The sequence below is a fragment of the Leptosomus discolor genome, chromosome 8 (genome assembly GCF_034619465.1).
Source record: "Leptosomus discolor isolate bLepDis1 chromosome 8, bLepDis1.hap2, whole genome shotgun sequence".
Taxonomy (NCBI): domain Eukaryota; kingdom Metazoa; phylum Chordata; class Aves; order Leptosomiformes; family Leptosomidae; genus Leptosomus; species Leptosomus discolor.
The window spans coordinates 40744072-40771308 of NC_141398.1; the positions used below are offsets into that span (position 1 = coordinate 40744072).

Consider the following 27237-nt stretch of genomic DNA (forward strand, 5'->3'; position numbering starts at 1 on the left):
CCCCCGCCGGGGGTGACGGCGGCGGCGGACTCGGGGCGCCCTCGCCCCTGCGGGCCCGGCGGGGGGAGGATGCCTGGGGCGGGGATGGGTTTTCGCTCGTAGCTCCCCGCGCCCCCCCGCTTCCTTCCGCCCCCTCTCGCCTCCCAGCGGCGGCGGGGGCGGCGCGGCCCCGTTCCCCGCGGGGGGCTGTCGCTCGGCTCCCTCCGGCCCGGCGGCGCCCATATGGGGGGAAAGCAGAGCACGGCGACCCGTTCGCGGGGCCCCTTCCCGGGGGTGTCGACGGATGACAGCGCCGTGCCGCCGCCGGGAGGAGGTGGGGGGCCGCCCCCCTTCGGCCATTACCGGGCGGGCGGCGGCGGAGGCGCCATGGGGCTGCGCAGCCGCTCCGTCAGCTCGGTGGCCGGTATGGGTATGGACCCCGCGGCGGCCGGCGCCGTCCCCTTCGGGCTGTACGCGGCGGCGGCGCGGGCGGCGGGGGAGGCCGAACGGGCCCCGGGCGGCGGCGGCGGTCCAGGCTCCGACTCCACGTACGCCCATGGCAACGGTTACCAGGAGACGGGAGGCGGTCACCATAGAGACGGGATGCTGTACCTGGGCGCCAGGGCCTCGCTGGCCGACGCGCTGCCCCTCCACATCGCACCGCGGTGGTTCAGCTCGCACAGCGGTGAGTGCCGGCTCCCCGGAGCCTTCCCCCGGCTTCCCCTTCCCTCGGTGGGTACCCGGGCCCGGGGGCGGCGGTGCGCACAGTTCACCCGGCAAGGGAGTGCTGGGAAGGGGGGGCTGGGGCGGGCTGTCCCCACTTGGCCGGCTGGTCAAGCTCTGTCGTGCCAAGCCTGAAGGAAGAACCCCTTCCATCCCCTCCCCGGCATGGACAGGGTGGGTGAGCACCGGGGCTGGCATCTGTGTCAAGGTCAAGGGAGGAAGGGGCTGGGGAGGAGGCTTGCTAGGAGGGAGGTGTTTTGGCTCTGGGATGCAAAGCAGTAGATGTGGCACCCTCCCCTTTGGACCTGGAGGAAAGTGGGCTGAGAGTGCTGTAGGTCAAGCCCTTGGTTTTGAAGGGGCTCCTCATGCCTCTTTGGAAGGTGTTTGGGGGGTGCTGGTCAGGTATAGCCATTCCCATGCCTTAGAAACTGGGAAAGGGGGAGAGGAAGCCTTTGAAAGTAAGGTGTGGGAATTTTTTTCCTTTGTTTTGTCTGATAAAGGGCCAGGGAGAGGCCAAAGTGGGTTTTCTCTTTCAAGCCAACTGGCACCATTGTGGTGCTGGGGAGGAAGCAGAGGAGGAGCTGCCTGCCTCTTCAACAAGGCTGGGATCTCTTGCAGGAAATGTGTAGGGCTAAGGGAGGAGGCAAAGTTGCCCCCATCCTCACCCTCCTGGTTGGACCTTTCAGTGCATCCTGGTGTCTGGAGAGGAGCTCTGGCTGCGAGCTGTGTCACTGACCTAGTTTTGGCTGGGTGCAGGGAGTGAGGTGGGAGGTCCTCCCTTCCCCTCCTGGCTAGAGGGGAAGTCATTTCAGGGATGTCTTCTTGTGTTTCCTGGAATAGTCTGGGTTTTCTCTCCCACCCAGCCCCCTTGCAAACGCTGTAAGCGTTCTCCTTGCATGACGTGGTCTGGGAATTTCATAATCTGCCTTGGGACAATGCCTCATTTTTAGGAAGGCTTGAAACTGAAACAGTGGACAAGAACAAAGTGCAAAACGAGGCTCATGGGGCCCATTTTCCTGCTTCCATGTTGGGATTTTTCCCTTTTACCCAGTTTCCAAGGGCTGCTCTTCTCAGTTAGATCAAAGCTGGATGTCTTGCATTGCGTCCTCAGTGGCAGAGCGCCCCGGGCCCCGTTCCTATTGATCTGGGTAGGCCATGCACTTGCAATCTTTCCTGGCAGATGGAGACGGATGGCTGGCATGTGGCGCTGGAGCTGAGACCGAGCGCTTCGGCAAACTTTCTTACTCTGTGACCTCGCGCAGACTGTGCCGCTGCTCTGTTTTTTAAACACAGAAGGAAAGGAAGGTGCGGCATCCTTCCAGGTATTCTGCAAGCAAATGGGTGCCACAGGGCCTTCTGCTGTGTTTGGTGCTGGAGCGAGGAGGGTTTTGTTACAGAAACACCCTGTAGCTAATCTGTACGTAGAGCTGGTCAGTCAGAGAATATCAGTTGCACTAAATGATCGTTCTCAAACTGCTGCACTGAGAGGCAAAAAACTGTTCATAAAAATAAACCAGGTGCAAAATGGAGTAAGCTTTTTCTGGCTGCTCGAGCGAGTTAGTGCGATGCTGGTAAGTTAAAGCCGATGCCCTTGGAAGATTGCAGCACAAGCTGTGGGAAGTGCTGCAAGAACTGGGTTTCTCTGGTGCCTCTTTTGGGGCCCTCTGAGAACATTTGAGCTGTGCCGAAGCATGCGCGGGCAGCAGCGAGCTGTTCAGTCCGTGCCAAAGCCTCTCCCGGTGGTGGTTGTTCCTCATCGCTAATTAATAGCAAAAGGAGCAGGGGATGCTTAAAAACTGTTCTGAAAACTTGTCAGAGCTCATTAAACTTTTGTGTTCTTCCTCTTAGTGTAAGAGGTTAATGGAGGACTTAGAGACCAAGGGGAAGGGGAAGTAAGCCACTTCAAGACTGATAAAACTCCTGCTAATCTCCCATTGCAGCTGGTTAACCTACAGCAGGGCAGTCAGGAGCTACTCGCTTCTTCCCCCCCCTGCCTCCCCATCGACCCGCTCCTCTTGCAGCACTGAGCCACTCCACTAGCTACTGGAAAGTGCTGAAGCAGCAGCGTTCCGGTAAATGGAGAGGAGCTTTGACATTGTTGCGCATGACTGTCCCTGCTCTTTTGGAAGGATGACTTGAGGGTGGGGATGAAAGGACCTGCGAACGCACCCAACCCACTCAGGAGCATGTGTGCCTGGGGGTCTCAGGGATCTGCCTGAGTTGCTGTACTGCTGCAAGGAGAGGAGCCCCCCAAACTCTGTGGGTAACAGGTCTGCAGAGTGGATCCTTGCCCTGCCTGCTCTCTCCTCCTGCCTCTGCACAGGCTGGAGACCTGGATGGTACTGATCTCGGCACATAGGGAGAGTTGTGTTCATAGGCTTGCTCTTCCAGGAGTACTTGGGTTTGGGGGAAGAGCTGGGAGCCTCAAAGTGCAGCCTGGGCTCTGTGGGGACCTCAGTGGGACAGCAAGGAGCCCTGGCTTAATGCTGGTGATAAGGTGCTGTCATTGTGGCGGCACATCTGCGATAACGGGAGCATGCAGACAGGCTTGGTGCCTCGCCACTCCCTTTATCTGCCATGCTGATCTTGTGCACCTCTCTGGCTGCTTCATGGCTCATCTGGCCCATCAGCAGGGACCCCAAGGAGTGAGCTGGGGTGGGCTGAGCTCTCTTTGCCCTCGCTGGTGTCACTCCTTCCCCTCTCTGCAGTCAAAGGCTTGCAGAAGAGCCAGGTGTGCCCAGGGACGGAGAGAGGAGAGCTGCACTAGGAAGCCTGTGCAGAGGGCGGTTGTGAAGTGGTCCCCAGGGCCAGCATATGCTGCAGCATCACTGTAGGGTGCTGTGCATCATGACAGTTGGCAAGAAGAGCCCACTGCTGAATTCCTCCAGGCTCTGCCATGGCTGCTGGGGTGCAGGGACGGCAGGAGCGGTTATGTACTGATGGCCTCTAGCCCTTCCAGGGCCAGGGGAGGAAAGCTGCTGCTCTTATGAACAGCAAAGCCTAAATGCAGCTTTCAAATGGGTGAGGGGGCTCTGACCTTTGTGGTGGAGCTTGTCCCTCCCTCTAAGGGGACAGCATCTCCCTGGGTAAGTGAATCCCGTTTCCTGACAGGATTTTCCAAGGCGCGTCTGCCATCCACGTGAGCAACGTCACTGCTCCAGCTCCACCTGCAACCGCTCTGGAATTTCCCTGTCTGCCCAGGATTTCTGAGATCCGCTTCCTGACCTACACGGGTAGAAGATGACAAAACATGTTTTGCAACTTTGGAGTTTGCTTGTAGCACTTGACCCTGTTGCTGTAGCTTCATGACCATTAGGACTTCTCAGCAAAGCCAAGGCTAGCGGGAAGAAGAGAGAAAAAGGAGATGTGTGGTTTAATACTGCATGTCTCCAGCTTTGTGTGGTTCTCTTAGTATTGCTCATGTTGTTCATTTTCATCAGAGGATCTTGGGGAGTTTGCAGAGGCTGTAAGTAGCTTAAAGTTTATCTGGAAATCCCCCTCATCACCCAAAGCCCTTGAGTGTTTGAGGCCCCAGTAAATCCATATCTCCTTGTCTACTGGCTAGCCCAAGGAAATGCCTAGCTCATCCTTCTGTGCGGTGCCATTGGGAATGTCACAGGCTTTCTGTGCACCGACAAAACAAGCTGTTTGTCCTGGATGCTGACAGCAGCAAGGCTGGGAGGTCTCCTTTACTGAGTGAGCTGCTGTGTTCTCAGCAGCACCTTGCCCAGAGCAGGAGGGCCCAGCTTAGGTGTCCAGCACACAGATGGCTAGGCTAGGTCCTTTCCCAGGCAGGGCTAGAGAGTGAACCAAGCTGGAAGTGCTCTTTAATCTGGCTCTGGAGTAAGGGATGTGAAACAGGGACCGCTTGGAGGATGAGCTGGAGGTGCATGTGAATACCTGCTTTGGGTCTCTGCCTAGCTGGGAAGAGGCATGTCTATGGTGTACCCTTGCTGTGCTCTGACAGCTTTGAGTCTTGAGCTTTTTCTCGCTGCTACTTGGCAATCCTCACTCCTGAGCTAGTCCTGGCATGGCAGTCTCCCCACCAAAACCAGAAGGCTTAATTCTAGCTGGCTAGTCAGTGAGCTGCTGGAGAGAGTCCACCTTCAGCCCTGACTTTCCTGCCACAAGCTTCTCAACATGCAGACATCATATGTGCTTCCCTCCCTGCTTACAGGGGCTAGGGGAAGGGTGCTCCAAGGTCTGCAGGAACCTGCCATTGTGAATCTATTTTTGCCAGTGGAAATTTCCAAAGGAGACTGTCCTCAAACCATCTTTTTGTGGGTTTGGTGCTGGTGACTGCCTGGCAGCCAGGTCAGGCACCTGTGGCATTGCCAGACCTGCGTATTGTTTGGGAAGTGGTACAGGAATGGTCCCGATGACTCCCCAGGCTGGAGATACTCAGCTGTTGAACTGCCTGGATCCAGAGGGGTTGCTCTTCCACTTCTGCCTTTTCTGAACCAGCTGCAGGGCAGCATGTGCCTGGGGCTGGGGGAAGAGGCAGCAGCTACCTTGGAAGCACGAGGCACCGAGTACCAGAAGATAGGAGACTCAAAGGCAGCTTTAATGCATACCAGACCCGCAGCCTAGAGATGAAGTTTAAGTGTGTCAACGTTGGCGTTATGCGTGAGAAGCCGGCGGCAGTTATCTTCAGTCTCCGCAGCAAGAGCTAGCGCAGGCTGTCGCTGTGCTGCCTTGCCACTCTGGTGCCCTCCGAAATCTCTCAGCCGCCTTGCCTGGGGCCAAGGCACCGATTGCTGTGTGTGCTAACTGGCTTGGCTGGGCTCACTCCTCTCTAAAACGGTGCGTGAATCATTGCAGGGGAGCTGGGCACCCTTTCCCCCCTCTGTGCATCCCCCCTCCGCACATGTACGCTTCCAAAGATGCTGAGAATGATGCTCTCGTGCTCCCTGGGCTGACCCACTTCCCAGCCAGGATTGTGTTCCCGGCCCGTGACGTAAGTTCATCCCATGCTGGTTTGTTTTACTGAGATGTTTGTTCCAGTGACTGGAATAACTGTAAAGGCTTCTCTTATTTATTAATGTACTATTAGGGCTCCTCTCCTCTCTCTCTCTCTCTCTCTCACTGGCCGGAGGATCAATCAGATGCAGACATCTTTGGTGGAGGAGTGGTACCAGGGCTGGCACCCGGCCAAGGGAGCCGTGGAGAGTCATGGGAAAATGCTGCTAAATGCCGAAAATTAATTTCGAGAGAAACACAGGGAGGGAGAAAAACCCACTTTGGGTGGGGGGGCGGGGGAAGAAAAGCTTTTTTTCCTCCGATGTAATCTCCTGTGTGACAAATCAGACAGTCAGCAAAGAGCTCTTTGAATGAATTCCCTCTGCGGGAACTAGTCCCATGGCACTCTGGCCAGCTGGTGGGCAACCACGAGGCATGTATCGTTGCCTCTGATGCTGGTACGCCGAAACCCTAGATGTGTCAGATACTTGTGTTTGAGTAAATGTGACCTGGCTTTCTCCCGGTTCTTTTGAAAATTGAAATCATAAGGGCTTGTGAGTGATTTACACTAGCATCTGAGTGATGCTGTAAAGCAGCGGGTCCTGTTGCAGAGTGTTTTACCTGCGTGCTCTGGCGTGGCTGTGCATTGGGGTACAGCAAGCCTCTCTCTGTAGAGGCAGACTGATTTGATTTCAGGTAGAGCAGGAGTATTTGAAGTTGGGCCTTAGATATCTTGTCTGCACTGGTCCCACTGGGCAGATTTCAAATGCAGGTGAACCCACTGGGGCCTTGGGGCTCCCCCAGGGATTCTCCCACTGTTCCTTGGCCAAATGCCTTTGCTCAGTGCTTTCTGGTGGGAAGCCATTGGGAGGTGCAGCTGCAGGAAGCTCTGCTGGCCTGGGCCTCTTCTCGTGCCCCTGCTCAGCGTTTCCGTGGGCAGAGCCCAGCTGCCGGCAGGTTTCCTGCCCTGTCAGGCTGCGGCCAGGGGAGGCAAGTGCCTGCGGCAGGGTTCAGGGCCTGCTTTTCTCTTGGTATGGTTTAGCTTTCCAGCGTGCTGCAGGTCCCACACAGCCTGGAGTTTAAGGAGGGCAGTGGGGAGAGCTGGGGAGCCAGCAGGCAGGTCCTCCCGGCTGGTCTCTGTGCTGCCAGCATGGAGCTCAGTCCATTGGTGGTCCCTGTGCCTGCACGCTGCCAGGTTTGTGCTGCATGCGGCCAGCTGAGCTCGAGCAGATGCATCGCTCAGCACTGGCATCATCCTTCCCCGGGCCCCAGTGGTGAGTCTAAGGGCAGCTGGACATGTTTAGTTTTGCCAGTGGGGATGGTGCCTTGCTTTTGGAGAGGCTGCAGTGTACCTCCAAGGTGGAGCTGACTCTTTTCTCCCCTCCTTCCCCACAGCGCTGAGCTGCGCCGGCCAGTGTCAGCAGCAGGTCGGTCCCTGGGAGAGCTGCGGTGTTGTGCTGCTTGGGAGGGCTTGGGCTGAATTAGCTTGGGAAATTCCTGGCTCTCTGCACTCATGCATGCTTGTGCAGCTGTGGGCCTCCCATCAGTGGTGTGGAAACAAGACCTTGTGCAATGGTCTTGTGGTGCTTTGTAGAGGAGCAGAGAGATGCAGTGGAAATATTTACCCTTTTGCTGGTTTTAGCAATGCTAACAGAAATTTCCCGGGGCTGTATATTCCCAGTGAGCACCCTTGGCTCACTGAGGCTGTGTCAGGCTATGGCCACGATTCCTGAGAGACTTGTCACCTACCAGGCACAGAAATGGGGCTGGAACAGGACCTGGTGAGGGAAGCACAACAGCACAGATGAAGAATTGAACTGAAAGCCGCTCAGAGCTGTTTCCTGGCCCTAGCAGGCAGGACGGCGTGACAACAGCGGGTATTTTTAGAGGCCAGCTGCCTGCAATGCAAGAGAAGGAAAGCAGCAGTCAGGCAGGAGAACGAAGCGATGATTCCCCTGTCCCGCATCCCTGCCCTGCATTTTATGTCCTCTCAGGACGGGGCTGCTGGCGTTAAGGAGTTCCCACATCCTCTGTGCCTCTTTGCCTGTTGCTGCCTTGAAAGGCAGCTGGCTTCGTTCTCCCCTTGGCTTTTGCTATGGCTGTGTGTTTCTCCGATCACAGCTCAGCAGCTCGAGGGTAATGTCGAGGGCTCTGTTCTTCACATCCCAGACGATTGCATTACAGCTTGGTGCAGTGGGCATTTTGAGGAATGTTTTTTGGAGAAGTCTTTGTCGCCATTGAGGGGAAACCTGCAGTTTCTCCTGCGGCTGGGGTAATTGCAATAACTCATTTGAGAGCTCTCCCTGCAAGGCGATGGAGCTGTGTTTTGTCAGAAGTGCTGCAAGGGAATTAGATCTGCTCTTCAATCCATCCATCCATCCAAGGCCTGTACATTTGTAGCTGGGGAAAATGGGCAGGGGCTTGGCTGTAGCCAAATTACCTTCTGCAGGGACGTCGAGTCAATATGGGTGGAGGTCAGTTTTGGGGCCAGCCATCTGTTAAGCTGGTGCTGAGTGGGACGGGGTGGGGCTGAGCACCCTGCCTGAGCTGCCTTGGCATTTTGGGTTATCCCCACCCAGATGTTGCTGTTTTGAAGCTATTGTCCATCTGCTTATTTGTTGCAATGCTAAAGTCTGCTATTTGCCTGGACCTTACCTTTCCGAGGGTGGTTGTAGATGCCTTTGATTTCTTTTTGCTGGCTGTAGACAGGTACAAAGCAGACAGCACCCTGCAGCCAGTCCTGGGTGAGTGTTTCACGGAGGAGCTCTGCTTCCCAACACCCTGCCCAGCTGTGGAAGTGGGGGTGCGCTGTGCTCCTCTGGTTGCCGTGGTGTTTTTCATTTCTCCTGGGGAAGAGAAAGCTTGAAATCCCGCAGCTGGATTTTTGTCACCTGCAGCCCCACTATCTCCCTCCCACTCCCTGTGGCCGCTGGCTGCGGGACAGCTTGGCCCTTCCCGTGTTCGAGGGTGGCGCGTATTGAAGTGAAGGGGAGGCAGGTGCAGAGAAGGTGGGACAGCCAGGCAGGGTTGTTTCTGCCTGTGGCACAGTGTGCAGCCCCTCCTGCCACGGCTAGCAGGATCCACTGTGGGCAGACCCTGCCGCTCACCGAGGGGTTTGTTCTTCCGAGATGTCATGCTTTGTGTTTCAAGCTTTGGCTCCCGGAGCTGCAGAAAGCCAGCTCTGTCTGCCAGCCACCTCCATGCTGCAAAGGCAGCCAGGGGGCACACAGGGCAGAGCCGCGAGAGCAAGTCATGCGGTGTGGCCCCATCCCTGGCACAGGGATATCTCCCAAATCCCCAGCCTCTAGCCTGAGAAGGGGAGCTCATGCTGCCTGGCCGGGCAGCTGGGTGCTGTCGAGCATCCCTCCCCTCCTGCACCATGCACAGCAGAGGTGTGTGACCATCCTGCAGGTCTGCACCCCACTTTTTCCCTTCCTGAGGTCCTGGTAGCCTGGGGCATTCACCCGGCATCCCTCAGCAGTTGCAGATGCTCCTGAGGAACAGGGAGATGCTCTCTGCCATGCATTTCTTCCTACCGCACGAGGAGCTGGGGGCAGGTGAGGTTAGGGCTTGCTCTGCAGTGTGCTCCTCCCTAGGATTTTTTTCCAACATTGTCTTTTTTTCCCTGCAGAAACAACCAGTGTTAATTTGCTGTAAGCATTTCACAGCCATGCATTGCCTGTGGGTGTAGCTGTGTGTGCCTTTCGTTCTCTGGTTGCTGCCCGCTACATACAAATTGCTCTTTCTCTACCCTAACAAGCATCCTTCCCATGCACCCGAGGGGCTGGGGGTCTCACACCCCTAGTAACTCCTGCCATGGGATTCCCCAGGGAGGAGGCGTCCCAGGGGCCGGATGGGATTGCTTCTCAGCAGGAGCAGGTACGTGGGTGAGATCAATGCTAAGCTCTGCTCCCTCTGCCAGCATCACAAAGCCAGGGCATGTCATCATGTGTCTCGAGTGTCCCTTCATCCTCCCAGTGAGATCAGCTGAGGTGTGACAGAGCCTCAGCAGCATCAAGGCATGAGTTCTCTGCTTTGGAAAACCCCAGGGGTCAGGAGGGAGGCAGCCAGGGAACTGCTGCTTCACCCCACCGGGTCGGATCCAGTTGCATTTGGGAGTGGCTCAGGTCAGGCTTTCTGAAAGCGGGAGTTCCTCTGGCAGCTCAGCAGTGGCTGGATCCCAGCAGCGGGGACTCCGTGGGTGCCTCCTGAACGGATGGCTTAGTCAGAAGTGACTCACCCTGCCAGTCCCCGCGTGACGTTGCCTTGCTGCTCCCTCCCAGCCTCTGCCAAGTACAAACGTCCGACTTTTTCCCTTCCTGCTCCAGTTTCCAAGTCACTGTGTCCCATTGTGCTGTCGGGGGATCTTCTACACTCCTTTTCGGCACCAGGGACCCCCCCATTGCACTGTTGTGCATCTTGTGGGTGATTGCTGCCTGCAGCAGGGCTTGCAGTTGGGCTTCCTCCTTCACACAAGAAATATTTGGGAGGAAAATAGCAGGTGTGCAGGCAAACAGTTCAGAAATTCCCAGGTGTGCCTGCAGGATCCCTCTCCAGGCAGTGAATCTGAAACCCCAAGCATCCCTTGAGAGATGGGGAGGCAGTGTCGGGGCATCCCTGCAGGTCTTCTGCGCAATGAGATGGCTCCAGGCCGGTTTTGTGACTAGCAAGAGCCCTGAATGAGCTTATAACTCAGTAGATTCAAGCCCTGCAGACCAATGGCAGGAGTCTAAGGTATTAATGCCTTTGCTGGGCTGTCACTCAGGACCTCTCTGCTTACCTTTGCTGTTCCCCAGGATGCTAAAATTAGCTTTGGACTACACACTCTTCCTTATGAAGCCTGTACCCAGCAGCTGGGGAGTGTTTCTGCAGTGAACTAAGACTAGCTGGAAGGCAGGGTGAGCCCAGGAGGTTGCCTTTGTCATCCAGGTCTGGGGGAACTGATCCTGCAGCATAGCCTCAGCTATAGGAGGGACATGCTCTCTACCTGTAGCATAGGTACTTTTGTTCAAAATTTGCAATTGTAGCTGTGAAAGGGGCAATACTCAAACAGCAACAGGCAGGGAGGGTGCTTGGGGTGCAGAGGTTGTTTGCACATCTTCTCTGAGGATGTGTGTCCCAGGAGGGTGGCTCTAGATGTCCTGCAGCTGTATAGCCTGGCCTTTTTCTCCTCCCGCTTCTTGATGTCTGCAGGCCATGCTGGAGGTGTCTTGTAGGGCTTTGGTATGTCTGTCTGCTGAGGCTTTGGGTGCTCCGGCGCAAATGTCCTTGTGGGGCTCCCTCTCTCATGTCTCCTGCCCTTTCCCAACTCTCCGGCTTTCCTCAGACCTGGTATTGAAATCTGTTCTGCTTCTTCCCGTCCTCCCCCACCACCCCCATAAGAAACCAGCTGGCTAAAAAAAAAATATCTTCGCCTCCTGGCTTGCAGCAAGCCAGCCCTCAGCTGCTGTGATGCCGCCCAGCCCCTCTGCTCCGTGTCCTGCATCCCTAGGATGCAGTACCTTCTCCACATCCCACCTGAAGCACCGATGCCTTTTCCTTGCTGCTGCATCTCCTCTTCATGGCTTTGAGTCAGGTGGGAGTGGGCAGAGGCATCTCCAAAACGCAATACCTTGAGTGTTACAGCAGTGGTGGCCTTGGCCAGCTTTGTGGTCCATGGCACATCCCTGCCACCCTTGGCTGGCATGTGGTTGGCCTGACAGCAAATACCTGTAGTCGGGGCTTTGCCAGGAGCCAGCGTGAACCAGGGACAGCTTTTCTTAGACGTTGCACAGGAGTGGCTTCTTGTGGGGCTGCTGCTTCACATTACAGGAGTTTACGTTCTCCCAGCTCAGCCAGACAAACTGACTTGATCATCAAGGAAATGGTGGAATGGGATTGGGATGGAGCAGGACCGTCCCTTTGCTGAGTCAGCAGCCTGCACCATTACGTTTCTCTCCAGGCACTGCCATCCAGGGATGTCCTGGCCCAGCCACATCCCTGCTGCCTGGGTCATCGTCTGGGGCTGGCCTGCTGGTGTCCCCAAGCCTTGCCTCCCTTCCGCCCCCAGGAAGCTGGGATGTCTTGTTCCCACCCTGGACCCGTCCTTTATGCTCTCCCCATCTCCCTGCAGCCTTGAATCAAGAGGAAGGATGCTCGTATGGCACTTTTTTGGAGCTGGCAAATGAGGCTGCTTAAGTGCTTTACTCCTTCCTGCCTACGTGTCCCTGCTCGTGTCACCCCTTGTGCTGCACAATAGCTGAGCACAGTCGCGGCATTCACCCGGCACCTTGTATCCTGCTGGGGCAGCAGGCAGCAGGGGTGTGTTGGGCTCCGGCTCCTGCATCTGCCCGTGCAGCTGATGCTGTTTCCTTCTGCAAGGGGAAGTGTGTTCGGACTTGGTCCTCCTGGGCACCTTGGCCTCCACGCGCTCAAAGCAAGCGCTTCGCTGGCAGAGGAAGCGTGGTACTTGGTGGTCAAGCTGCCTCCTGACCCAGGTGGGAGGTGGCATCACCCGCTGCATTGCTCAGAGGCTGGTAGAACGTCACTTCCCCAGTGGGTGATGCTCTTGGCAGAGGACACCCGTGGAGGTCCTCGGCTAGCAGGTCCCTGCGGTACCCAGAGATGTGCTCTGTGCACCCCACATGCCATCTCCAATGTGCTGTCCTGTGACCGTTGCTTTCAAAAAATGAGGCTGCTTTAAGCCAGTAGGGAATTTATTTTCCAGGAGATGTCAGGTCTGAGTATCTTGGCTCTGCAGGTTTCCTTCACTTGGCTGGTGAGGATGACAACTCCTCTGTGATCCCTTCCCTCCTGGGGCTGCGCTGAAGCCCACAAGGGGTAAGGGGAGGGGAGGACTTGGAGTCCCTTTGCCTCACCCAGTTCCATGTGCTTCTGCTTCAGATTGACTGACTGGGCTCCAGTCTTTCCCTCCTCTTCGATCACCAGCATGGGTTTTTTTAAAGGTGATCCATATCTTCCAGCTTCCACCTGGTGCCAGTTCAGCTGGTGATGCCGGGGAAGCTGTGGGAGGAGGTGGGATGCTCAGGGTTTGCTCAGCAGGAAGGAGGCACCAGGACTCAGCTGTGTGCATGGACCAAAATTCCCTGCCTTTATCTCATGCTTGAACACATCCTTACCTGGTGTAAGCCAGCTCCCTTGGCCAAGGGCCCACGATGCTCTCTGGAGACACAGAGATGGGCTGTGCAGCTGGGGTTTCCAGATCTTCCATGCACATGAGGCGGTCTGGGGCTTACCCCTGAGCTCCCTGGTGCTCAGTGTCCCGTGGGGTGGCTGCGCACTGAGCGAGGGACCCCTCTTGGGGTGGGTGCGTTTTGGGGAGTTTGTGTAGCTGCTCCCACATGCAGGGCTCCTGGTTTATTGGGGTCCTGGGCAGCCAGGGGTCCCTTTAGTGAACGCTACTCTGTGTGGGGTGGGTTGCTGGGGGTTGCACCTGCTTGCTTGTGCCTGGGCTGCTGCTTCCCTCTGCCTTCAGGGGATGTCATCCCCCACCAGCGTCTTCCTCCCATCACTGGAGCTGCCACATAGCAGTGAAGCTGCTGCTCCCTCTCTGTCTGCTAGCAACAGAGCTGGGGTCTCCTACCGCTAGGGCGATGCCGCGACTCCTGGTGGCACTGTAGCCTTTAAGTGATATGTGTGGAGGCACACCGAGCTAGCAGACAATTTGGTGAGTGAATGCAGATGTGGTACGTGCCTTTCCCTGAGGTCAAGGACAGAGTTGCAGCTCCCATGGGTGCCATTTTGCCCATCGTCAAGGGGAGCAGCTGTTTCCACACCCAGGACATGGTGTGGTTGACCCTGTGGTAGTGCTCGGTGGTTTCCCCAAGCCCCACTCAGTTTGCTGTGAACATCACTCATAGACACAAGTAATGCGAGTTTCCTATCCCAGCTTCAGAATGAATACCTAATGGGTATGGCCATGGCTGTGTTTGAGGCCGTGATTACAGATGGGCTGGAAATGTGCCTTGATCCTCCTGCGACCACCAAAGCTGGCCCAGCAGCCTGTGTGGCGGTGCTTTTGGCACTGTGAGGGTTAACCAAGGGGCTTTTTCAGCTTGCATAGGACGTGCTGGAGGTTTTCAGAGGTCCCCAGCTCTCCTTTGCCCAGCTCTCTAAATTTAACCATGTAACCTTCCTAAAAATACTCAGAGGGCAGTAGCCCCCAGAGAGTACCAGGACTGCATGCACCTGGTTTCTAGACCAAGCCATCGGAGAGATGAGATCACCTGCCAACATGTGTCTCACAGCCCTGGAAAGCCCTTGGTTTTTACAAAGTCCCCTGCAGGATACAAGAGTCCAGGTCTGGATCCAAACCTGCCTTTCTGGGCCAGCCTGCTTCCTGCAACACCCTCCTCTTCCTCGGTTGCTCCTGGTGAGAGTTGGTGCCTGCCTGCACATCTCTGCCTGCGCTCACAGTGCCAGCTTCAGGTTTAATGTGCCACAGGCAGGAGCATCACCAGCTGCCCCTGGTACCTTGGGAGGGTGGAAGGGTCCATGGCCTTTCCCCAGAGCATCGTCTGAGCCTCCCCATGTGTGTGGGAGGCCCAGGCGAGGAGGAATAGCTGGGCCTTTCCACGCTTTCATTTTTTTTTAGGCATGTGGGAGGAGGGTGGAAAGGGCTCGAGGAGGAGGAGGAGGGAGGGAGCTGAATTTTCCATGAGCAGCTGTCAAAATGTAATCTCCTGCATCGCTTCGGCTGGCAGCTTAGGCAGGATAAATTAACGGGGATTTCAGGGAACGTGGAAAATACCATGGCCCGGAGGGGGCTGGCCATGTGGGGAGCAGCCCTTTCATCTGCGGGACCGGATCCGGGCCCCAGCACCTGCCTGAACCATGGAGGGGTGCTCTGAGGCGCTGGGCTCGACGCCTGCCACTGTTGGGCGCTGCCTGTCCTCTGGCTTCAGTGGTTTTCCATCCACCACCTTCCCCCAAAAGTCACCTGGAGAAGGGGCTAGGAGCCCGACTCCCTTCTCTGCGTCCCCTTTCCCACTAGTGGTGGGCCCCCTGCAGCTCCCGGTGCCTGCCGGGAGGGAGATGCCAGCAGTTGCTCTTGCAATGCCAAGTATTTGTGCTGACAGCTGGGGTGCAGTGTGGACCCCCGCCCTGCGGGCCCTTCCACGCTGGCTCCTCGCTCCCACTAAGACCCAGGAATTTATGCAATTGCTTTTTCTTCATTTTATATTCCTCCCCCCCTGCCTCCATCTTGTGAAATGCGGAGCCAGGAAGGTCTGTGTTCTTCGGCGCTTGGCTCAGCCCCTGGGCCCATGCGGCAGCCAGCGTCTGTGGCTGGAGCACACTATGCACGTGCTGGGGTTTGAGCCCGGGCCCCTCTGTCTGTGCAACATCCCTGCGTCCTTGCCACGGTGCTGTGGCAGCACTGGGGGTCCCTGTCCCCTGGCCAGCTGCCCAGGGAGCACCAAGGAGCGTGACGGGTGTTTGTGCTGGCTATTTATAAATGTACTAAAGCTCCCCCAGCCAGAAAAGAGGCCTGAAGATACAGCAACAGCTGCTTACCGGAGCCTGCAAAGGGCCCTGCTTTTTCCCCAACTCCTGCTGCTTTGCTGGGCAGCCACAGGCCAGGCATTCTCATCCGGGGCCCTCTCCCTTTGCCCCGGTTGCTGATCTCGTAAGATCCCTTCGGGTGCTGCCGGAGCTGGCAGATCTGGGGCAGTTGTTTAAAATAACACATTGGCACAGAAAAAGGGGGGACCGGAGAAAACGAGGTCTTCCCATGCAGTGCACAGGGGATGGTACCTAACCTCTGCAAATGCCTCACCCTGGCACCAAGTTCGCAGCCAAAACATCTTTTCCAAAGCGACCCCTTTGCAGCTGCCCTGCGCCAGGGGCTCGCTGCTGGAAACCAGTCCCCGGAGCTTCCCCGGTGGGGAGTGGTGCCTGCAGTGCTGGCAGACTGTCCGTGTCCAAGCAGGATCAGTTCAGCCGGGGACAGGGGCAGGCGGGCTGCCAGGGGAGCCGGGGGACAGGGCAGGTGTCTTGCAAGGGGAGGCTAGTTGGGTCTTGCAGAAGGCAGGCTGGGAGGCTATCTGAGCCTGCTCTATAAATACACCAGGCGGGTAAACACTTGGGAGGAGAAAAAAAAACACAGCTATTTCAGCTAATGGGCACTGCTGCCACAAGGTATAAATCGGTCAGGAGTAAAGTTAGGCTGGGAGGAGAAGGCAGATCAGTGCTGCTGCCCACAAGGCTCCGGCTGCTGGCGCTGCCCTTTCAGCCGGGGATTGGTGCAAATGTGGCTGGAGTCGCAGCGGATACTCCAAGCCTCAGCCTGGCTGGGGCAGGGATGTGTCCCTGTGGTGGCATGCTGCGGGCCAGCCTGACACCCTGCTGGAGGGGCCCCTGGGCTCAAGGGCTCCTTGTTTTAGCAGGTCCAGTCCCCCCACCATCCATGACGCTCATCCTTGCTGTGCCCTCCTGGGAAACAACCACCCTCCAGAGGGGCAGAAGTCAGTATCCCTGTCCTAGGCATTTATCTGGGGAGCTGGGAAGTAATCGGTATTTATCACCACTGCTAATAAGAGGGTGCTCAGATGTGGTTGTCCTGCTGTTTGCACAGCAGAGGTCTGAGGAGCCTCCTGTTAAAGCCACCTGCATTTTCTCCTTTCCAAGAAGCAAAAAAGTGCCCTCACCACGTCCACATGGTGGCAAACAAGAACCTGATTCATCCTTAGATAATTTGTGTATGTTCCTTTTCTCTTCTTTCCTGAGCAGCCTTTGCATATATATGAAGAAAGCTCTTAAGCAGCACTGCAGTCAAACCTGATCTGCTTTTAGAAGACAGGTCCTTAAATTACCCTCTCCCTCTCTGCAGGCAGGGAATTGCTAGATATTCTGGTGCAAACCCATGGTGGCGGTGGTGGCACGCACAAGTTTGGCTGCGTCGGCTTGAGCCCTGCCGCACTGGACAGTGACAAACCGCAAGGCCTTGGGCTGGCTGCAGTGGGAGGGCAGGGAGTTCCAGGCAGGCGAGCTGCAGGGCTGGTTGGTGATTTGCTCCCTGGGAGTTTGGGGCTTAGAAACCTGGGTTTGGAGCAGTCTCTCTTGGCAGCGCTGGGGACAATGCCATGGTGGTCAGCATGGCTCAGGCAGGTGGTGGCACTGGTGTGATACCCTGGCACCAGCTGGGCCCCATCCTCTGCCCAAGCAAGGACACAGATCAGATCTGGTCATCCCAGACAGCTTCATCCAAGAGTCCAAGTCACCAGGCAGGTCTGGGTGACAAGGCAGGGCCGCAGTCAAGCTGGAACATCAGCCTGCAGGGTCCCCTTGCTCCTGGGAGCTGGCAGACATTGGGGGTGCGAGCACCCACCTCACTCCTGCAAAAAGCTGGAGAAAGCAGCAATTTGGGCTCACCTGCCAGTCCTCTGCTACGGCCCTACAGAAAAACCTCCTTCCTTGCAGCTTTTCTGGCTGAGCTGTGAGGGGCTGAGCTATGGCAGCAGGGACAGCACTGTCCTGGCACGGGGACATGCCCCTGTACTTGCCAGCCACAGGGTGCTGCATGCCCCGGCCTGCTCCTCGCCCTTTAAGGCCCAGCAGCAGCTGATGGCCACGTGTGCGCTGCCTTGGCACGCTCTCCGTGCCCTCTGCGCGGCGGGCACGGGGACGACCGGCACGCTGGCTCAGGCGGCCATCCCCTGTCGGGTGGCTGTCCCCCACGCCGGCGCTGCTGGCGGCCAGCACAGGATGAGCGGGTGCCCGGCGGGCGCTGCGTGGGGTGCGTGCCACCATGCAGGCGGCAGGTGAGGGACTGCCCACTGCCATGCCCCACCATGGCCTCAGGGACTCCCCAGGATGCGGGATGGACTGTTCTCCTGCTCCCCTCACTAAGGGTTTATCTCTCTGCTTTCCTTCCAGGTTTCAAGTGCCCCATTTGCTCCAAATCTGTGGCTTCTGACGAGATGGAAATGCACTTTATCATGTGTCTGAGCAAACCTCGCCTCTCCTACAACGGTAAGGGCCGGTGGCCAGGCTGTGCGGGGGACACGGCGTCCTGCCAGCTTAGGATGGCTGCGGGTAGGCTGGAGAGACGCTTGCCGCAGGCTGCACAGGCGAGCAGCTCGGCTGGGCTTGCCAAGAGGGCTGTGATCCAGCGGACCGGTGTAGCTCATGGTCCCTGCTCCGCTCCCCCAGCATGGCTCAACCCTGCTGCTTTTGCCTTTGGGACCCTTTGTAACACAGCCCCCTCCCTGTGTTGTCACCACGGTGTGATGTGCTGGAGGGAGCCGTCCTGGCCAGGTGTCCTGCCTGGCTAGGGTAGGGGACATGTGTCCTCCTGGGCTGCGCCTCTGAAGGGCTGTTGCCTTCCTCCCCTCCTCGCTGGCAGCAAGTCTTATGGGGCTGAGCACTGGTCTGCAACCTCCTGCATCTCTCATCCTCTCTCCTGACCACTCCTGGAGAAGCGATGCTCACCCCCTCCTCAGTGATGCTTTTTTGGAAGCCAGGGGTAGGGGTGCGTTTGCTGCAGCTGCCCCAGCCCCATCTGCCCCTGACGCCATGCTTCCTTCCACCTGAGCCTCCTGCCAGTGTTTGCCGGTGCTGCTGCTGCTGGGCTGCCCCATCCCAGCTGCCTCCACGGAAGTGGCCGTGGGCTCCCCTCCATCCCAGGAAAGGGAACGCTGCAGTGGAGCATGTCTCACCCCTGCCCTCGCCTCCCCTCCCAGATGACGTGCTGACCAAGGATGCCGGCGAGTGCGTGATCTGCCTGGAGGAGCTGCTGCAGGGGGACACGATAGCCAGGCTGCCCTGCCTCTGCATTTATCACAAAAGGTACTGCGCGGGCACTGGGAGTGAGGGGACACAGCAAGGGGGGTGGCAGGGGGACATCCCGAGGCTCAGCAGCACAGTGGTGACACACTCTCCTCTCTGTAGCTGTATAGACTCATGGTTTGAAGTGAACAGATCTTGCCCGGAGCATCCTTCTGATTGACCCGCCGGGCGTGCTTGCTGACTTCTCTCTAAGGTGAGCCTGCGGCGGGCTGCTTCAAATGTAGTTTTTCCCATGCTGGGTTTAAATCCTGGGCCAGGAGGAGAGGATGGGGGGGGATGGAGTGGCTGTGGCTCCTGCTCCTCACCTGGGATCATCTCTCTCTGCCTTTGCAGGGCACCTTGCTATACCTGCTGTACCTCCTCTCCCTGTCCCCCCTGCCCCGCCTGGAGTTTTGGGCTGACTTTAAATTCCTCGAGAAGACAAAAATAAAACCCAGAAACTTGAATCCACTTGGGACAACAGCGAATTATTTTTTTTTAATTTTATTTTATTATTTTTATTGGTTTTGATGGGGGTTTTTGGTTATTTTGTTTTTTTTTTTAATTTAAAAGATTTTAAAAAAAAAGAAACATCGAGGAGAAGACAGTGTGAGAAAAGCAGAGCGACCCGCTCTCCCCTCCACAGCCGCTGGTCACCAGGAGAGCTCTGCCCACCAGGGAGGCCCCAGGGACGCCCTCAGCCGAAACCCTGCCATGATGTTTGGCTTTTCTCCCCAAAACGAAGGGGAAAGCTGCCGGGGGGACAGCCGGCCAAACGGAGCACACGGCATTTCTCACCGGCAACCCCCCAACCTCCCACCTGGACTCGCCCGGGGGCTCTGCTCGGTTTTTTTGCACTGACTAAACGGGAATTTTCTCCTCTCTCCCTTTTGGAGATCTCCACCCTGGCCCCGGCAACGTGAGACGGGGACTCTGCCCCACGCCGGGAGCGGGGCCACTGCTCCCCCCCCTGCAGAGCTGCGGGGGTCTGTATTTCAAGTGTTTACAACGAGAAAAAAAAAAAAAAGGAAAAAAAAAAAAGAAGAAAAAAAAAAAAGAGAAAACCGGTTTAAAAAAAAAAATACAACTGAAGCTTCGTGTTGACTGGCGTGTTCTTCGATTTGAGCTTCCCTGCCCCGGTGATGTTTACAGACTGGTCACTCTTTAACTCAGCTATAACCACTCAGAGACTGGAGAGCCACAGCATCCCCGCCGCCCCCTCCCACCGTCCACTCGCCAGGCTCCTCTTGCCAAAATCGCCCCCCCCCCCCCCGCCTTTCTTTCTGTCACCTTGGAGTCAAACCCTTTCGAGGAGGGTACAGGGGAAGGCCCCCTGATGGCTCCCTGGATGCCCCCAGCCATGCCTGGCCACGGTGGTGGCTTTGCCAGAGGTGCCAAGATGGAGTCGTTTCATGGCAGTGACACCCCACCCCACCCCCCCCAGCCCATCCCTTTCCCCTCCCGGTGCGGCGGGCACATTTTCGTTGGTGAGACCTCCCCTGCCGGTGGCCGTGCCCCTGCAGGAAACCTTTCTGTATTTATATATTAAAAAAAAACGGGGGAAAAAACTTAAAGAGTTCAGAGCTTGGGGGGAGCTTCCTTCATTAGTCAAGGTGTTTTGATATGGTATTAAAACAATGTTCAATAAAATATTCACTGTTATTTTATTTCACTGGCCTTCTTGGTGAAGCAGACGATGCCTGTGGGGTGCTGGAGCCCCCCTGCCCATGCCGATGCTCCTTCCCCGTGTCTGCCTTGGTGTGGGGATGGCCAGCCCGGCACCACTGGCACCGCAGCTCTGGGGAAGCGGATTAAGGGGGGACCCTGAGGGTGTCTGTGTATGCATTGCTTGGGACAGGGCCCCGCTGGGGAGGGGCTGGGCTGTCCTATCCCTCCCAAAAGACATCACAAAACATGGAGACTGCAGGTGCAAAGGGGTTTATTGGGGGTCCCCAACCCACAGCTGAGGGGATTTGGGAGATCACGAGGGGTGGCACTGCAGAGCAGCATGGCCACCCTGGACATGACTATGGGGACTGCTGCCCCCCACCAGCTCGGTGCCGGTGCCCTCTTCAGAGCACCTTGCCGGGGTTCATGAGGTTGTGGGGGTCCAGTGCGGCCTTGATGCGGCGCAGGGTGTCCAGCCCCTCCTGGCCCAGCTCCTCCAGCAGCAGCTCCTGCTTGCCCAGCCCCACGCCATGCTCCCCGGTGCAGGTGCCCCCCGCTGCCAGTGCCCGCCTGCGGGACAGGGGGTCAGGGGATGGCACGGGGCTGTCCCCCCATCCGTCCCCCTGGCACTTCCCCATCCCCACCTGCCCAAGCGCTGGGTGAAGGCGTGGACACGCTGGGCCTCGGCCGGGTCCTGGGCGTCGAAGATGAGGAGGCAGTGGAAGTTGCCGTCGCCCACGTGTCCCACCATGGGGCCTGTGGGGCCAGGGGTCAGGCGGGGGGCAGTGGGGAGGATGGCAGCCCCCCAACCAACCCCACCCCGGGAGGCCGCAGCCCCACTGACCGGTGAGGCCAGAGTCCTGCAGGTCCTGCTTGGTCTCCACCACCACGTCGGGCAGGCGGGAGATGGGCACGCAGACGTCCGTGGAGTAGCCCTGGGCCGGGCAGGACAGAACCGTGGCACCATGGGGTGCCACCACCATCGTCCCCGTCCCCGTGCCCGGCCCTCACCTGGCAGCCGGGCCGCAGAGCCAGGGCGGCGTACCAGGCACTATGGCGCATGGCCCAGAGGCGCCCACGCTCCTCCGGCTCCTCTGCCCAGGCCAGGCTGGAGCCGCCGTTCAGCCGCACCATCTCCTCTGCCGGCGGCCAGGAGCCCTGGGGTGGGTCAGGGCGGGACCCGCAGCACCCCCGGGCACGCGGCCCTCGCCCCAGGACCCCAGTCCCCATCCTGGGCAGCCATCCCATGCCCCAGGACACCCCTGCTCCCCCCTGGCCCTGGGCACCTCTCCCTTGCCCTGCAGCCCCCAGCAGACCCCCAGCCCACACATCCATTCCTCACCCTGGGGACCTGCCCGTTGTTCCCCAGTCCCCATCCTGGGCACCCATCCCTGCTCCCCCTGACCCTGGTCCTGGGCGCCCATCCCCATCCCCAAGGCCCCCGGACCCTCCCTCCTCCGGTCCCCAGCTCTGGGCACCTCTCCCTCATCCTGGTGGCCCCCAGGTCCCCCGTCCCCTGTCCCTGGGCACCCATCACACACCCCAGAGACACGTCAAGGCCCCCGAGCACCATCCCTCACCCTGGGACAGCCGTGGTCCCCCTGTCCGTAGGGATCCACCTCTTGCCCTGGTGACACCCTGGTGCCCAAGTCCCCAGCTCAGGCCTCCCATCCCCCACCCTGGGGACCCTCCAGGTCCCCCAGACCCCATCCCTGGGCACCCATCCCTCACCCTTGGGTGCCCACCACAGCCCCCTGTCCCCACGTTGGCACCATCCCTACCCGTCTGCTGCTGCTGCTCGGCCAGGCTGTGCCGGGAGCCGTGGAGCTCCAGGAGGAGCGTGGCCGCCGCCGGCAGCTCCAGCCCGCTGAAACGGCTGCAGGCACCCACCATCACCTCGTCCAGGAACTCTGGCCAGGAGGAGGTGGTGCTGAGCCCCGCCGCCAACCTGGGCCCTCGGCCACACCGCCAGCCTCTGGCACCCACCGATGCGGGCCACAGGCACGGCAGCCTGCAGGACCTGGACGGTGCAGGCCACGGCTGCCCGCACACTGGGGAAGGCAGCAGTGGTGCTGGCGACGGCCTCGGGCAGGGGGTGCAGGCGCAGCGTGGCCTGTGTCAGGAAGCCCAGGGTGCCCTCGGAGCCCACGAAGAGCGAGGTCAGGTCGTAGCCGGCCGCCCGCTTCCTGCATGGGGCCAGTGAGAGGGCGCCTGCACGACACCCCCCCCCTTGGCCCGGCCCAGCCCCCTGCTGCCCACCTGGCCTGGCGCCCGGGGCCGGCAGTGTGGAGCAGGCGCCCGTCCGGCAGCACCACACGCAGGTTGAGCACGTTGGGGCGCATGGTGCCATAGCGCACCGCGTTGGTGCCCGAGGCGCCCGTGGCCGCCATGCCGCACAGTGAAGCATCTGCCCCGGGGTCTGCGGGCAGGGGACAGGCAGGGGATGGGGATGGGGATGGGGATGGGGATGGGGATGGGGATGGGGATGGGGATGGGGATGGGGATGGGGATGGGACGGCCGGCTGGCTGGCGTGGGGACAGAGCCATGGGACATCCCCGTGGGACCTCACACTGTGCTCAGCTGGCACCCTGGGAGCCCGGCCCCACGGCAGCCCCAGCACGCCACTGGGACCATAGGGACCCCAGCGCCCCTGCAACTGTGGTACTCGCTCCCCTCCATGGACACCCCTGGGACCACAGCACCTCAGTGGGGACCCCCAGCACCCTTGGGAGCACAGAACACTCATGGGCAACCCCAGCACCTCTGGGAGGACAGCATCCCCAGCCCCATGAGGAACCCCTGGGACCACAGCACACCCATGAGGACCCCAGCATCCCCAGTACCACCAGCCCTACACATGTCCCTGGCACTCCCAGTGCCGCCACCCCTAGTGCTGCCACCCCTGGCCCCCCCCCAGCTCCTCCCCAGTGCCCACGGTACCGACGGGGAACCAGAGCCCGGTGCCACGCAGGTGGCTGTTGAGGGCCTTGCGGGTGACACCCGGCTCCACTGCCACCGAGAAGTCCTCAAGGCTCAGCTCCGTGATGGCGTCCATGCGGCTCAGGTCGAAGCAGACACCGCCCTGGCACGGGGGCATCAGCATGGCTGGGCACTGGCGGGCACCAAGAGCCCCCAGGCAGGGGCCAGGGATGCCAGGGGGTGCCGGGGTGTGGCCTGTACCTGCACGGCGTTGACGCCACCCTCGAGGCCAGTGCCGGTGCCGAAGGGCACCATGGGCACGTAGGAGCGGTAGCAAAGCGCCGCCAGCTCCTGCACCTGCCCCACTGCCTGGGGCCACACCACGGCGTCGGGGGGGGCACAGCTGAGGGACAGAGTACACTGCTGCCCCATGGATCTCCCCCTCCACACACCCTTCCCCTCCCCGAGGTCCTACCCCTCCCCAGGACCCTTTCCCTGCCCAGACCCTTCCCTCCCCATGGCCCTTCCCAAACCCTAGACTCTTCCTCTCCCTTGCCTTCCCCAGACCCTTCCCCAATCCAGGGCCCTTCTCCTCCCCATGACCCTTCCCCTCCCTAGATCCTTCCCCTCCCCAAGACCCTTCCCCTCTCCAGATCCTTCCCCTTCCCATAACTCTTCCCTTCCCTGGGATCCCTTCCCTCCCCAGACCCTTTCCCTCCCTAGGATCCCTTCCCCTCCCCAGGCCCTTCCCTTCCTGGGGTCCCAGCCCCGGCCACCCACGGGTGCATGGACTCATCGTGGCCGTGCTGCTCCCGCACCGCCATGGCCGTGGAGACGTTGGGGTCCCCGACCACGGCCCTCAGCGCCTCCACAAAGTCGGGGGGCAGTGGGTGCTGCGGGGGGGCAAGAGCCCCGTCAGGGCAGGAGCAGGGGGGTCCGGCCTGGGCGCCGTGGCCCTGGCACCCTCACCCACGGCCCAGGGCACGGGGACACACCGAGACCCCCGGTCCTCAGAGGCTCCCGGCCCTCCGGGACCCCCCTGCCCCGCCTCCGGCCCCACCTTGGAGCAGCAGCTCCGGCGCCCCAGGGCCGCCCCCAGCCCCAGCCCCCGCCGCAGAGCCATGGTGGGGACGGCCAGCGCCAGCCCAGGCCGAGGCCGGGACCGGGACGGGGACCTGCCCTCCCCGACGCGGTGGCCCGTCCTCTCCCTCCGCCGCCGGCACCGCCACGTTAAGGTGGCTCCGGCTGAGGGGCCGGGGCTGGGACACGGCTGCCCTCCCAGCCGGGGCTGCGCCCCCAGCGCCCCTGCGCGGGTCTCCCGCCCGGCCGGTGTCCCCACGGCTGGCCGCTCTCACCCTGCCTGGCCTTGTCCCCGCACGTCCTCCCAGGTGGCCCCGCGGGAGCCCACCTGTCCCCCACCTGCCCCCCTGTCCCCATGCCCTGTGGACAGCCGGGTGGCCCCGAGCCCGCTCAGGGGTCCTGCCCCAGGCCACGGGTGCCCGCCTCCCGGGGGAGGCCGCGTGTCCCCAGGCCTTCTGCCCTCCTTGGCCGGGGGTCCCCAAGCCCAGCCGAGTGTCCCTGTCACTGCTCGCTGTCTCTGCACTCGGCCACAGGTCCCCGCGCCTGGCTGGGGGCCCTGACCCACGGGAGGCCACGTGTCCCTCTGCCTCCAGCCCTCCTGGCCAGGTGTCCCCACGGCCCCCGGCCTTGTGTCCCCATGCCCAGCCGGATGTTCCCACCCAGCCAGGCACCCTCATGCCTCCAGTAGTGCCGCCCATGTGTCCCCATGCCCGGGGGAGTGTCCCAGAGACCACCGTGTGCCCGACCCCGGGCTGCCGGCTGCCCCGCCCGCCCCGGTGCCGCAACGAGGAGGCAGCACGGTGGGAGCGGCGGCGTTTATTGCCGGCCTCAGTTGGCCGCCACGATGGAGTTGATCCAGTCGCGGAGCTTGGTGACACAGGCGAAGACGTCGGGCACGTTGGGGTCACAGGTGCTGCTGCCCCAGGAGACGATGCCCACCAGGGTCCAGGCGCCGTCCTTCTGGCACACCAGCGGGCCCCCGGAGTCGACCCGCAGGCAGCAAGTGAGGGCAGGGGCCACGGCACTGGGGGGGGGGGGGGGGGCGCGGGGGCGCGGGGGGGGGGGGGGCCAGGAGCACCTACCATGCAGGAGGAGGCTCCGTCGCCACCGGCGCACACCATCACGTCGGAAATGCGGAAGCTGCAGTACTGCTTGCACTGAGTGTTGGTGAGCAGCGGCAGGGCCACCTGCTGCAGCACCGCCGGCGTCGAGGAGGCTGCAGGCAAGCGGGGCGGCGTCAGCGCCCACATGGCCCCGGGGGGACAGGGGACAGGGATGGGGATGGGGATGAGGAGGAAGAGGAGGATGGGGATTGGGATGAGGGTGGGGATGGGTTAGGTAAAGGGACTGGGATGAGGATGGGGGATGGAGGATTGGGATGGAGATGGGGATGAGGATGGGGATGAGCAGGAAAAGGAGGATGAGGACAGGGATGGGGATTGGAGGGGGATGAAGGCAGCGGTGGAGATGAGCATGGGGATGGGGATGAGCACGGGGATGGGGTTATGGATGAGGATGGGATTAGGATAGGGGTGGGAACAGGGATACGTGGATGAGGACAGGGACAGGGATGAGGATGGGGACAAGGATGGACATAGGATGAGGATGGGGATGGGGACAGGAAGTTGCGGTACCGTTGAGGTCAGTGACCTCCCCAGCCAGTGGTGACACAGGTCAGCCCCCCCGGGAAGTCATCGGTGGCCTATGTCAGGCAGATGGGGGACACGTGGGTCGTCAGGCACGCAGGGGTGGCCAGTTTGAGCAGAGTGATGTTGTTGCCGACGGTCAGCAAGCTGAACTTGGGGTTCTTGAAGACCTTGAGCAGGCGGCACCGCTCCCAGTGCCTGCACCCTTGGCCAGGGCACCGAGCACCAGGGAATCCACAGGGACTGAGGGGGACCCCGAGGACTGTTGGGGACCCCAGGGAACGACCCTGTGGATTCCAGGCTGTCGGGGTCCCCGTAGTGCAGCCCTCGGGGCACAGGGCAGCAGGGACGTGGTGGGGATTCTTGGACATTCCAGGGAGCAGAACCCAAGCCCTGGGCTGAAAGGGACTCGGGGAGTAAACCCCAATTCTGGGGGCAGGTGGGTGGCGGGGACATCCCAGGGACACCGACAGGGAGCAGACCCCAACCCCTGGGGCACTGGGCAACGGGGACTCCCCAGGGACCACGGACACCAACAGAGACCCGGGGGACCCTGGGGCAGAGCAGACCCCAAATCCCCAGCTGAGGTGCCTCCAGGGAGCAGGTGACAGCCCCAGGCACCATTGGGTGCCAGGCACCAGGGGCCAGACCCCAGTCCTCAGGACAACGGGGCCACCAACAAGCCCATGTCCCTCCCGGGGTTGCTGCTGGCTGGGGACTTTGGCGCTGCTCAGGACCTCGCAGGGCAGCCTCCAACCCAGGGGACACCCCACATCACACCACTTGCAGGGGTGAAGGGGATGCTGATCCCTGTCCCTCAGAGGTCCTGGGGACCAGGGACAACCCGGGGACCCGACCTGGGGTGGTGAGGGGGAGCGGTGACACCCCAGGGGATCCCATCCCAGGGATGCGGGGCACCGTGGATACCGCGGGGACCCTGACTCTCAGGACAGGGGGAACCAGGGACCTCCTGGGCACCCAACCCCCAGCACAAGGGGGACCTGGACACCCAGGGCTCCCCATGGTGGCCGTGGGACCCCGCAGGCACATGGCCCTCACCCCAGTGGTACCTTCTCGATGGTCAGCTTCTGCTCATTAGGGGAGGGCAACTCCCGGTCGAACGTGCCCACCACCACGGTGTCAGTTTTCCTGGGCACGGTCAGGCGCAGAGCTGGTGCCTACCTGACGCTGCAGTGGGCAGTGGTGACCACCCAGTTCTCACTGATCAGTGACCCACCGCAGAAGTGGTAGCCCATTCCTGCCACCCCCCGGAGCGCCTCGCTTGCCCCGCTGAGCCCCACGGCCCCACGCACTGTCCAGGGAAGGGTGGCACAGGCAGAGTCCGCCAGCACCATGCAGCTCAGCAGCCTCTGCAGAGCCATTGGCACTTGTGGGGACAGACCATGCCCAGGGCTCAGTGCCTCTTATACCCACAGCGATGGGGGGGGCCGTGGGGCCAGGGTGGCCCGGAGCTGGGCATGGGCATGGGGACCCCCC

General features: G+C 60.2%; 3 protein-coding genes across 3 annotated transcripts; 1 reads left to right on the forward strand and 2 right to left on the reverse strand.

Annotated features, from left to right (window-relative positions):
* Positions 1-222: 222 nt before the first annotated feature.
* ZNRF1 (zinc and ring finger 1) lies at positions 223-19377 on the forward strand. The gene is made up of 5 exons (XM_086469383.1): positions 223-664; positions 17536-17631; positions 18342-18447; positions 18550-18640; positions 19000-19377. Exons 1-4 carry the CDS (start codon positions 223-225, stop codon positions 18605-18607), a joined length of 702 nt encoding a protein of 233 aa, XP_086325509.1. The 3' UTR covers positions 18608-18640; positions 19000-19377.
* A 1121-nt stretch (positions 19378-20498) lies between these two features.
* LOC147415001 (D-lactate dehydrogenase, mitochondrial-like) lies at positions 20499-24137 on the reverse strand. The gene is made up of 11 exons (XM_086469385.1): positions 24075-24137; positions 23795-23907; positions 23276-23417; positions 23036-23177; positions 22354-22513; positions 22081-22280; positions 21876-22004; positions 21106-21233; positions 20939-21029; positions 20739-20850; positions 20499-20664 (listed from the first exon to the last, which is right to left on the reverse strand). Exons 1-11 carry the CDS (start codon positions 24135-24137, stop codon positions 20499-20501), a joined length of 1446 nt encoding a protein of 481 aa, XP_086325511.1.
* Positions 24138-24922: 785 nt separating this feature from the next.
* Positions 24923-27122, reverse strand: LOC147415002 (chymotrypsinogen B-like). Its single transcript, XM_086469487.1, is given in 5 exon segments — positions 24923-25085; positions 25178-25310; positions 25745-25910; positions 26811-26889; positions 26923-27122. Coding segments are annotated over 5 exon segments (741 nt in total).
* Positions 27123-27237: the final 115 nt, after the last annotated feature.

Excerpts from the sequence above, each read along its gene's own strand:
- LOC147415001 (XM_086469385.1), bottom strand. The coding sequence starts at position 24,137 with ATGGCTCTGCGGCGGGGGCTGGGGCTGGGGGCGGCCCTGGGGCGCCGG. Across the intron at positions 23,908-24,074 it reads GCCGGAGCTGCTGCTCCAAG|CACCCACTGCCCCCCGACTT; the intron begins GTGGGGCCGGAG and ends GCCCCCCCGCAG. Across the intron at positions 22,514-23,035 it reads CGGGCTCTGGTTCCCCGTCG|ACCCCGGGGCAGATGCTTCA; the intron begins GTACCGTGGGCA and ends CCCTGCCCGCAG.
- ZNRF1 (XM_086469383.1), top strand. The coding sequence starts at position 223 with ATGGGGGGAAAGCAGAGCACGGCGACCCGTTCGCGGGGCCCCTTCCCG. Across the intron at positions 17,632-18,341 it reads ACCTCGCCTCTCCTACAACG|ATGACGTGCTGACCAAGGAT; the intron begins GTAAGGGCCGGT and ends CTCCCCTCCCAG. Across the intron at positions 18,448-18,549 it reads CTCTGCATTTATCACAAAAG|CTGTATAGACTCATGGTTTG; the intron begins GTACTGCGCGGG and ends TCCTCTCTGTAG.